This window comes from Xyrauchen texanus, chromosome 28, assembly GCF_025860055.1.
Source record: "Xyrauchen texanus isolate HMW12.3.18 chromosome 28, RBS_HiC_50CHRs, whole genome shotgun sequence".
Taxonomy (NCBI): Eukaryota; Metazoa; Chordata; class Actinopteri; order Cypriniformes; family Catostomidae; genus Xyrauchen; species Xyrauchen texanus.
Window position 1 is genome coordinate 22,317,761 of NC_068303.1, and position 12,257 is coordinate 22,330,017.

Here is a 12,257-nt window from a genome sequence, read left to right on the forward strand (position 1 = left end):
CCCGGAGGATGACTCCCTCCCGGCCTAACCTGTTTCCCTCCTGGGATCTCTCGGTCGTCCTTATGGGACTCCGGAGACCACCCTTCGAGCCGCTTGACTCAGTTGGACTCAGGGCCCTCTATCTCAAGACCGCCCTGCTGATCGTGCTCGCTTCCATCAAGAGGGTCGGGGACCTGCATGCGTTCTCTGTTAGCGACGCTTGCCTGGAGTTCGGTCCGGCGGACACTTTCGTGATCCTAAGACCGCGACCGTGCTACGTGCCCAAGGTTCCTACCACACCCTTCAGGGATCAGGTGGTGAACCTGCAAGCGCTGCCCAGGGAGGAGGCAGACCAAGCCCTTTCACTGCTGTGTCCAGTACGTGCCTTACGTATTTACCTGGACCGCACACAGAGCACCAGATGCTCTGAGCAGCTCTTCGTCTGCTTTGGGGGACAGCAGAAAGGGAATGCTGTCTCCAAGCAGAGACTCGCCCACTCCACCAGGAGTGTTGCGTCCTCATGGGCACTGGCTAGGGGCACTGCCCTAGCAGACATTTGTAGAGCAGCGGGCTGGGCAACACCTAACACTTTTGCGAGATTCTACAATCTCCGAGTTGAGTCAGTATCATCCCGTGTTCTCTCAGGTACCGAGCCCGTAGAACTCGGTGGCACGTCCACGATCTGACCGGGTGAATCGCTTGCACCCAGCGCCCTTCCCCCTAACCAGGGGAAACAGTGCGCCTTCTTTCCCAGGAGATCCCAGGTTTGGGACACTGGTTGACTCCTCCCTAGCCCTCGTGGGTCGCAGTTCTGTGGAGGAACTCGCCGACCCAAACCACTGCGGGTACCGCAAGCTACCCTGTGCTGGTATAGGTGCCCCACAGGTAAGGCCTCCTGTTCGGACTCCCCTGTGTGTAAAACCACGGTTCTGTCCCCTCACGAAGTTGACTCCGTGTTTCCCTTAGGCAGTTACAGCTGCCTCGGTTGCCGTGCTGTATGCTTCCCCCTCTGCGAGGCTGGATCTACCACCGCGACTACTTTTCCGCATAAGACCTAAGTATAGGCCATGCGATGTATTTGCCACTCAAAATTTGCCTCTCCTCCCAGGTAGGTGTGGCCTCCGCAGGGTCTTCTCCGCCCTAATAAGGGCTAAGACCCCCTTCCCTCAATGCGTGTAAGGGCCCCGGCCGTAGTTGCTCTATGCGAGAAACATAGAGAGAAAAGAGGCCCAGCCAGGCTGGCCCGTTCCCATGTTGGCGGCCGTCACCTTGTTCCCCCTCCAGGGTAACGATAAGGAATCCTGATGGCTTAAATGGGGCATTGGGGAAGGGTACGTGCAGCCTGATACAGTTGGTCGTTCTGCACGTAGGAATACCTGCTCGCTCCTGTATCAGCGGATCACGTACACGGCTCAGCGCATGGCTCTTTTAAGTGGACCCCTAGTGTCGCTTCTCTGACACAACGTGGAGAGAGCGACAGAAGGGGAACGTCTAGGTTACGTATGTAACCTCCGTTCCCGATGGAGGGAACGAGACGTTGTGTCTCCCTTGCCACGTCGCTGAGACGAGCCCCTGTTGTGGCCGGACCATTTCCGGCTCCTCAGAAAAATCCTGAATGAACTCCCGTATTTGCGCCGCTTAAATACCCATATGTCCGGGGCGGACATGCAAATACTGGTTGCCAACTCTCATTGGCCTTTTTTCATAGTTCAGAGGTGAATATCGGCGCTCAAGAGAGACCCCTAGTGTCGCTTCTCTGACACAACGTCTCGTTCCCTCCATCGGGGAACGGAGGTTACATACGTAACTAGACGTTATTATGAGGTTTCTTTGTAAATCACTGGCATAGGCCTATTAAAGAAAATTAGGCATAGGTGCCTTTAACAGCATGCTACAGCAGATCGGGTGTGGAATTTAATCGCAAGTGATCCTCCCTATGCCCTACTCACTCCGAGGTGAAGAGCCCTTGAAGTGGGTACTCTAAAAAGGAATACGGCATTACTGTATGATTGTAGCATTCATCTTGTGGAAGGGCCCATTCATGTTCTCACTTTCGTTTGGAAACACTTTCGAGTGGCGTCCCCACCCACAGCAGTGCCCTTTGAGGGAGCAAAAATTTAATTTTGAATTTGCATGGAGCATTAGCTGTTTTTTTATATTTGTTTGTGTTTCATGGAGAAAATCCAATGGAATTACCATTTTTGGACATGAAGGCTACCCATTCAAAACTAAGGTGACGAGGTCAAAATGGAAGCAGCAGAGATAAAATGATAAAGTGAGGGAGCAGATATGAGATCATTTAAAAGAGTGATGAGACAAGTAAAAGATTATAGTCCTGTAACAAAAACAAAAAGACACTGTGCCATTACCAGGGTAATACCATGGTACTGACTGATATTCATATTTCATGATACTGTCATAGGACTCCAAGATACTTCAAAAACTTGTGAATTATTTTATTATAACACAGACCATTTCTAAAAAAAAAGTGTCAAATATGGTGCTTTTTGTTAGGAATATGCAGTAACAGAATAGGCTATTATTTGTCAAAAAGGAAAAAATGGGGGGGAAATGGTTTATAATACAAGAAAAATGCTTAAATGCCCAAAAGGCAAAGAATTAGTTAGGTATATACAGTATAAGTGCTACTCTTTAAAAATAAATAAAATAAAAAATCAGTTCCCTTTTTATCCTTTTGCCCCTGTCCCTGCTGAGGTCTGTGCACACCACTGAGAGGAGGTGCTTTGGATAAACAATTCTATGCAAAGAAATAAGCATTTCAGCAGCATTGTAATGTTTATTAAAGTTAAAGGGAAGTTCACCCAAAAATGAACATTCTCTCATCATTTACTCACCCTCATGAAGTCCCAGATGTGTATGACTTACTTTGTTTTGCTGAACACGAACAAAGATTGTTAAAAGATTATCTCTGCTTTGTAGGTCCATATAATGCAAGTATATGGGTACCAAAATATTTAAGATCCAAAAAGCACATAAATCTCACACAAAAGTAATCCACATGGCTCCAATTGGTTTTGTGTGAGAACAGAACAACATATAACTCCTTTTTCACAGAAAATCTTGACATCAGCAGCCTCCTTTGCAATCATGATTTCAAGCTGGATTACTCCTCCTAGCGACATCTAGCGCAATGTGCATGAATCAAGCACTAGGTGTAATTGAGCTTAAAAATCATGATTGTGCCCAGAGACTGCAATGGCAAGATATGCATTAATGTACCTTTTTGGTGCTTCGAAATTTTGGTCACCATTAATTTGCATTATATGGACCTACAGAGATGAGATATTTTGTATTCAGCAGAAAAAAGAAAGTTATACACATCTGGGAGGCATGAGGTAAAGGTGATTAAATGACGAGACAATTTTCATTTTTGGGCAAACTGTCCCTTTAAAGTGTGCAGTATGGAGCTTTCGTTGGGGGTTTGAAAATAATCGATACTTTTGCCATTTTGTTTGGTGGGATTAGTGACACAAAAATTAAACACCCTTCAGCTTAAAATTTTTGAGTAGCTTAAAACCATAGTTATCATACCTCACTAGTGGAAGGGGGTTCCCTGTCACCCGGCATTCGAGGCGGATTGGGCTACCCTCTGCCACCTCCTGACTTTTCAGTTTCTGGGTGAAGCGTGGTGGAGCCATGGGTCCATCTAGACTAACCCCTCGCCCCTGATGTTCAGCCATATCTGAACCAGCTTGGCCCTGGTGTGTGTCTTCCTGCTGGGGTTCTGAGGAAGAGGAAGATGATGAAGGTGGCTGAGCCTGTTGTGCAGCCAGCCGGTGGCTCCTTGGAGACAGGTAACCGCTGTCAGGTGAGGAGGCGTTTTCATCACCTTTGTGATCCACATGTGTGGAGCCTTTGAAGATGGAAGAGAGCTCCTCAATGAAAGTGGCAGCTCGGCTACAGAACTCGGTAGCTGAAGCAGATCGTTCATTCAGCTCCAAGCCTCCATGGACTAAGCGGGGTCGGTCCTGCTTATATACTGGTATGATAGATTTTTGGCAGACAAACCTTTCAGGTGATTCAGGGGCAGTGCAAGCTTGATTAGGCTTGCTGAACTGCATACTCAGACTGGATGAGACTTTGTCTGATTCGACATTAGTTGACTGGGATATTTGAGTTAATTCAGAATCTGGGAGGGTTTGGTCTTTGGTTTCTGAGTAAAGGGGGAGGTTCTTTGTAGGAACTGGGGGGTCACCAAGGTCATTTGGGTCACCTGCGTCACTCATGGCCTCGCGAGCCAGGTCCAGACTGCGACTGATCTCGTCCTGGCTCAGGAAAGCAGAAAGTTCTGGAAAGTCCCCATCCCCACTCTCCAGCTCAGCCATAGAGTTCAAGTAAACCTCACCATCAAGAGATGCACCTAAAAGCACGCCCCCATCCCCCTCCAGAGACATGCCCTCTGAAGGACATGCCTCTTTTATCAGGAGAGAGCACGGAAAAGTGTCATTCCAGTCTCTGTCCTGCATCCTGCAACACACAAATACAAAAAGATACACAAGTAAGAAAAAGCTCATTCTCTCACTATCACACACACAAATATTGCACATTAAAATGCCTGATAAGCTGCTCTTATTGTGATTATACAGTAGGGTTCAAAAGTTTAAGCCCACATTAAATATTTGGGATAAAATATCTATGGATATAAATGTGGAAACAAACAAAGTTTTAAGATTTTAAAAACGTAAAACAAAGAAAAATGATAACATGTAGAAATATTTAAAGGAATATTCTCAGTTCAATACAAGTAATGCTCAATTGACAGCATTAATTGATTACCAAAATGTTTATTTCATTTCGTCCCCCTTGAGTAACAGTGAGGAACAATCACTTACAATAGAAGTGAATGCGGACAATCCATAAATGTTCAAATACTCACTGTTTCAAGCCACAAGAATGTAAACTATATGCATGTTAACATGATTTTGTAAAGTTATATCTAATTTTACAACTTTGTTGCCATGATGATGTAACGGCATAAACCCTAAAACCATGAAAGAGCCATCAAAATTAGGATTTAAACAACTTTACAGCTCATGCTTATGCATGAGTTTAACAGAAGAATTAATGCAAGTGCTTTTATTAAATTAAAAGGAGGGACAAGTCGAAAAAATGTTTTATGGGAATCATCATTATTCCTGACAATGCTGTCGATTGATATATTGAACCTGAAATATTCCTTTAAGATTCTGCTCTATTTCTTGGTCATTAATCGAATACACAGATTAGTGATTTTTGACCACAACGTTAACAGATTTCCTTGCTTCCACTGAAGCACACAACATTTTCTATGGCCCATTTTCAAATCATGATGGATAACATGGATCATCAGGTTTTGTACAAACTTGAATCAATTGCCAGCTTGAGTGCATGCTGTCAAAAGCAGAATAAAGGCATGTTGACATGCAGTCTCAGACTTTTAGACCCCTCAGTATGTGCTGCTCTTGAAAGATGAAGAAAATCTGACTGAATTAATTCCAGCATCTCATTTTCAAAAAACCTTTACTAATACTAATAATAAACATCACTAACAATCAGGACAAGGACAAGCCATCTATATGTTGTACACAACACTCATGTGCTCAACAAACCAGTGCAACACACACACCAAAGATGGATCATGGGCAGTTGTCGTAGGATGACTCAGGCTGGCATTCTTTGGTGACAGCTGTCCGGCATTAACAATGGCTCATCATGAGGATCAACAAGGCATGAGAACCATTTAATATTACTGCTCCCTTTATCTCATATTCTCTCAACTGTCATGCTGTTCTCAAATATTCCCCATCAATCTCTATTCATTATTCCAATATTTCTCAATACAGCTTCTGGAAACCCCCTGGCACTGTACATTTTAGATGTCTCACTAATCTGACACAGCCAATTCATTTCATGGAGCCACTACTAATGAACTGATGAGTTGAATCAGGTTTGTTAGATGAATTAGACATCCAAAATATATACTGCTTTGGTTAAACAAATTACATTTTCATTTAGCTCAAGTAGCATAAGTTGCATATGTGTGACAGATGAACTACAAGAGGCAACTTATTGAATGTATTAACTGTACATTTATTTTGTCAATAGGCTAGGCTACAGTGGAGTTAACATGTTTGCATCTACATTGAAAATCTGGGATTAAAAATCTAATTTAAAATAGTTCCACATTTCTTTCATTTTTTAAATGAGATTGTAGGACAAATGTAAAACAAAGTTATGTTATGAAAATATTATTACAAAATACACACACTGAGCACTTTATTAGAAACCTCTGTACAACTACTTATCCAAGCGATTATCTAATAAGCCAAACGTGTGGCAGCAATGCAATGCATAAAATCACGCAGATACAGGTCAGGAGCTTCAGCTACTGTTCACACCAACCATCAGAATGGGGAAAAAATGTATCTCAGTGATTTCGACCATGGCATGATTGATGGTGCCAGACGGGCTGATTTGAGTATTTCTGTAACTGCTGATCTCCTGGGATTTTCACACACAACAGTCTCTAGAGTTTACTCAGAATGGTGCCAAAAACAAAAAACATCCAGTGAGCAGCAGTTCTGCAGACAGAAATGCCTTGTTGATAAGAGAGGTCAATGGAGAATCGTCAAACTGGTTCAAGCTGACAGAAAGGCTACGGTAACTCAGATAACCTCTCTGTACAATTGTAGTGAACAGAATAGAATCTCAGAATGCACAACACATCGAACCTTGAGACGGATGGGCTACAACAGCAGAAGACGACGTCGGGCACTTTATTAGGACCACAGTGTTCCTAATAAAGTGCATAGTTAATGTAAACAAATTTTTGACATTGACCATGTGAACTCCTTTTAAATGTAATGTCAGATTTCCTTACTTCCATTGAAGCAAACAAGACACCTGTACTCTTTGGAACATTCTCAAATCGTGCTGGGATCACAAGGTGTTGCACAAACTTGTGAATTCCATGCCAGCTCGAGTCCATGTCATCATTAAAGCAAATAGTGAACATACCAAATACTATTATTGTTTCAATTGAAATTAAATTGTTATGTAATGAATGTTTTATTATGTATAGACAGCATAGGCAGAAATTCTGTTGAAATTTATAAATGACTAATTCATGACTCTGTTTATGGATTTGACTTTAACTAACAAAAAAGATAAAAAAAAAAAAAAAACCTTGACAGTGAATTATTATTTTCTCAATAACCTGTGGAGAGGATCCTTCGCCATAATTCAAAAAAAGTGTTTGGTCTGACATACCGCACATTGGTGAAACATTAATATGAGACAGTGTCAACAACAGATCAGGTCTCTGAGAATACACATCGATGCAGGATACATGCAGGAGAACTGGCCAGTGTGTGTGAATAAACCATGCACATGTCTGAGACACGTTCATGTGTTCTTGTTAACTTTATGACTTCTTTTTCACTCTAAAGGGTTTTTTATGCATGTACTGTATATTTATTATTTATGGTCTATTAACTGATGCCACAAAATTGTGTGTGTGTGCAGGTATTGTCATTTTTGACTTTGTTTACACAATGTTTAGGTAAAGTGACCTGGTGGAGTACAGTATGTAAAGGTGTGCGGTATGTATGTTTATGAAGGTACGTGACAGTGTGACTTTCTCCCCATTATGGTGTCCTGGAGGCCAGCTGTTGTTATTTTTAATCCTGAAGGGCTGCGTTTCACAGCAGCAAACACCTCCTAGTCAAAAGTCCTTTTTTTTTTACTCATAAGCACACACACAACACACACACTCCTTCTATATTATTCATGTGGAAATGTTGCCTTCCATTCTGTATTGATGAATTATAGATAATGGAATATGAAAACTAATTGACAGGCAAACAATTGTGACTGACAGAATGACATGCTTCATTTTCCATCTCTGACGCAAGTATTATTTCAGAATAGTCTGTGAAACTCAAGAAGTATTTGCTGTATCTCATGCCTTACAAAATTGAGTTAAATAGTCAACTGAACATACAGTGAAACAAAACAATGCAGTACACATGGTCATTAATTTCACAATTTGAGCAGTGTTCTTGATCTATTAATACAGTTGAGTTGAATTCACTGTTTAGCAGAACTCAACTAACACATACAGGATCTTTTAATGACAGACAAACAAGAAAGACAATGACAAATATATATATATATATATATATAAAAACAGCTTTCTTTTACCTTCAAGTCAGTTTCTGCCAAAGTCTGTCCCAGTCTGAAGGTTCCAGGTTTTCTGAAGTTCTCTATGCCAGAAAATATATTTTTTTTTAAAAGACTGGTCTCTTTTTTTCCCCAAGGAGTTGTGGGTCTTTCTCTTTCCAATTTTTCCTTTATCTTTCTTGGATTCTTAAGTTTCGTAGTGCTATAAGGTGTGCTGGTTCAAAAGTGGTGGCCTGCTGTCCCATCTGCTAAATTTGGCCACTAGCTCAGGTTACACAGCAAGAAAGAGAGACAGAGTGAGAGAGAGAAAGCGAGAGATAGAGAGAGAGCATCCATGTGCCCACACCACATAAAAGAAACACACAGACATTATGTTCATATACACAAAGTCATGTACAGTGGTACTTTGGTACAAAATATGGCACCAAAGTGCTATTACACAAATACAGTATATAAACAAAAATACAGAAAACACTTGTGAAAATTTAAAAACGCTTTTTTCTTACTACTTACTATTATTTACTATGTACTTACAGTATCCAAGCATGAGTCAAGAAAGTACAGAGGCCCAGGGATGAAAAACACAACAAAATAAGCAAAGCAAATAAAAGCTGGAGAGTCGCGTGGTGCCACGTGGGGGTCTGAAGTGTGAATGGCGAGCTCTGCGCACTTTGCTAGTTTTTAATTAATTTTGTCACCGTCTTAAACTGGTGAGATTCGATACACCCTGCTACATAACTGTTTTTTGAAGAAAATATGTCAAAGAATTGAAAATCTTTAGGCTCTGGAGACATTAAAAAGACACTTACGTGCTCAAGATGATACCCCAGACAGGGCCGCAGACCAGGGACTCAGTTTGGACGGTGCAGCGGGAGAAATTCAACGTCAACTGTCGACCATGTCGTCAGAGAGGGATTTGTTGCTAATCCACTAGTGACCAAAGTAGATTTGGAATGCATTTGGGAAAAGCTGTAAGACCTTAAGAATCGTAATCGGTGAAACAATGTCTGAATTGTTGGAATTCCTGAACATGAGGAAGGCCGAGATATGGTAAAATTCCTAGACAAGCTCTTTCCGAGTCTGCTCGACATAACAGGCCATAAGCTGGAAATTGAGCGAGCTCACAGATTTCTAGCTTAGAGATCCGTGGAAGGAGACAGGTCCTAATCAATTCTGGCCAAATTTGATAGAATATCCAATAAAGATGTCGTGTTATGCGAGGCGAGGAGTAAAGGAAGGCATTCTTGGAAGAGCCACAACATTTTCTTGTTCCCAGGCTTTGCGAATTCGACAAGAGAGAAATGTGATAGATTCAAGGAATGCAAGAAACTCTTACATCAACAGAAGTTTGCTTTTGTACTTATGTTTCCGGCCAAATTGAGAATAGATAATAAGGATGACTGCAAAATATTTACATGCCCAAAGCAAGCATTGTCCTTCATAAAGTCAATGGAGTAAGTCACTGTGTGATACTCGCGTCGCAGTCGAGTGGCCCAGACTCACTGAACATCCACTTGATTGTCTGAGGAAACGGATGGCACTCCTTCTGGACAGTGTGTGGGTGTATCTGCATGTTCTTTGTGCTTTTGCCTCCTATTGGCTGGAGTTTGTTTTGTGGAGTATTCTTTGCAGAACATTGGAAGGATTAGGTCATCAACTACACTCATGAACAGCCGGCTCAGTGAACATTCGTTTGACTGTCCAAGGAAACTGAACACGTTTTTTTTTTTAGTGCTGGTTCCGCTACAGGCTGGAGTTTGTTTTGTGAAGGATCGCACCTTCAGGACAGTTATGCGAAGAAATCTACATGCTCTTTGTGTTTATTCTGCCTACTGGCTGGAGTTTTTCTTCTGTAATGTAATTCTGTCTCACAAAATTTGTACAAAAGCACCGGACTTGAGCAATCTGCCGGCAAAGTTGTCACGGGGACTCTCATAGGTGTACATGGACTGTTTGAGTTTAGAGAGATGGACGCCGGTTGGAGCTGTCATGTGCAGGGTCAATGTGCACATTTTTCTTTTTTCTATTTGTTTGTTTCAGGGGGTTCGGGGTTTGACTGTTTCGCTAATGTTGGAATGTTGGACTTTGCCCCTGAATTTCAGCTAAAACAATAATGACTCTTCATAATTTATCCTTAATTTGTTTGAGATATTTGAATTGTAGATCAAGATAATGACTACCCTGCTTTTACTTGTGCCAGCATGAAAAAAAACATGTCCACCCCATTTCTTCCCAAATTTTTCAGCTTCTTGTGGGGAAAGAACTGTCTCAAAGATGTGTTCTTACACAAAACAAAATTCCAGCCTCTATAAACCATTCAGTGTCCTCGAACAGTCAAACAGATGAACGGTGAACCGGTTGCTTTTGAATGCAACAGATGACGTAATCATTCCAATGTCCCACAGAAAAACTCAGCAAATCAAACCCCAACCAACAGGAGGCATAAGAACAAAGAAAGAACAGATTAGTCCACAACTGTCCTAAAGCAGTGTTACTCCACAAAGCAAACTCCAGCCGTTAGGCAGAACCATCGTCAACAGCAACAAAACAGGAATCCCGGGTCCTCGGGTGATCAAGAGTCAAGTTCACTTGGAGGACACATGAAAAGAATACACCATGACTTACTCAGACTGCCAATGGTAAAAAAAGACATCCTTTGTGTGGGCATGTAAAAATTTGCTGTCATCCATAGTGTCTAATCTCAATCTGGCCACAATCTTCCGTCAATGCAAAAGATTATTTAAGGAAAAGTGTTATTCCATCAAACAGACTCTGCCAGACGGAGTCAATGCAAAAAGAAACAAAAATGGTGCCCAACTTTCAATGAACATTGAGTCAATCCACTTACATGAGAAAAACCCCAATGGTTTACTCACTCATAGATTGTATAAAAGACAGTGCTTGTTTTGGACACGTGAATACTTTGCAACCATTGTTTCTCTCTTGTCGAATTCCGGGAACAAGAAAATATTGTGATTCTTCCAAGAAAGCTTTCCTTTGTTCCTCGCCTGGCGCAACACAAGGTCTTTAACGGATGATCTCAGAAATTTTACCAAAATTGATCAGGGCCTGTTTCCCTCAGTAGATCTACCAGCTGAAACTCTGTGACCTCATTCGATTTCCAGCTTGTGGCCTGTTATGTCGACCAGATTCGAAAAGAGCTCTTCCAAGAATTTCACCATATCTCTGCCCTCCTCATGCTCCAACAATTCCAACAATTCAGACATTATTCATGCGATTTCAATTCTCAAGATCTTCTTCCAAATCAACTTTGGTCGTGGGTGGATAAGTGGATAATTCCCTCTCCGATGACTCCAGATAATCGATTCATTTCTCAACATCCGCATAACTCCGAGAATTTTGTTTCCATTGCCGTAATCGATTGATGTATAACAGCAAGATCCTCCAAGTCAGCAAGAATCTTTGTCAGCATCACCGATATGATGCTGGATCTCCTCTCCTATTGCATCAAACAAATCGATCCCTGGTCTGTAGACCTGATGGGGCTTTCATCCTGAGCACGTAAGTGTGGTTTAATGTCTCCAGAGCCCGAGGATTTTGACTTCTTTATCATATTTTACCTCAAAGAACACATGTGTAACTGACTGTATAGAATTTCACCAGGTTATCACATATATTAAATAATAAAAGATTTAGCAAAGCGCGCAGAGCTCATTGCTCACACATCTGCTCCCTGCATGGCCTCACATGACCACCAGGAAGGTTATTTATTTTCTTAAATGAAGGAAATATGACCTAGTGTTTCTTCAAGAAATGCACCTTTCCCGCAGGAAGCTGAAAAATTTGGGAAAATATGGGGTGGGCATGTTCTCTTTAGTGCTGGCTCAAGTAAGAGCAGGGGAGTCATAACATTTATAAGTAAACATCTAAAATTCAAATGTCTCAAACAGATTAAAGATAAATAAGGAAGAGTCATTATTGTTTTAGCAGATATTTAGGGGAAAAGGTTAATTTTAGCTAATATTTACACACCTAATGCTGATGATCAGGACTTTTTTATAGATCTTGAAGGGATGTTGCAAGCTGCTAGCACCCCTCATGATATAATATTATAAGGAGACTTCAATCTTTTGATG

The 12,257-nt window shown here is 41.7% G+C and overlaps 1 protein-coding gene across 4 annotated transcripts in view; it reads right to left on the reverse strand.

The window, feature by feature from the left end:
* palld (palladin, cytoskeletal associated protein) overlaps window positions 1–8,425 on the reverse strand; it is a 147,790-nt gene extending 139,365 nt beyond the window's left edge. For 2 of the 4 annotated variants that reach the window (XM_052095415.1, XM_052095410.1), the window contains exons 1-2: window positions 8,182–8,424; window positions 3,532–4,467 (exon numbers count right to left, since the gene is read on the reverse strand). In XM_052095415.1, the coding sequence (XP_051951375.1) occupies window positions 3,532–4,466 (935 nt within the window). In that variant the 5' untranslated portion in view covers window position 4,467; window positions 8,182–8,424. Of the gene's footprint in view, window positions 1–3,531; window positions 4,468–8,181 lie in introns of all 4 variants that reach the window. The other 2 variants (XM_052095411.1, XM_052095409.1) reach the window with 2 other exon arrangements.
* Between the last annotated feature and the right edge of the window lie 3,832 nt (window positions 8,426–12,257).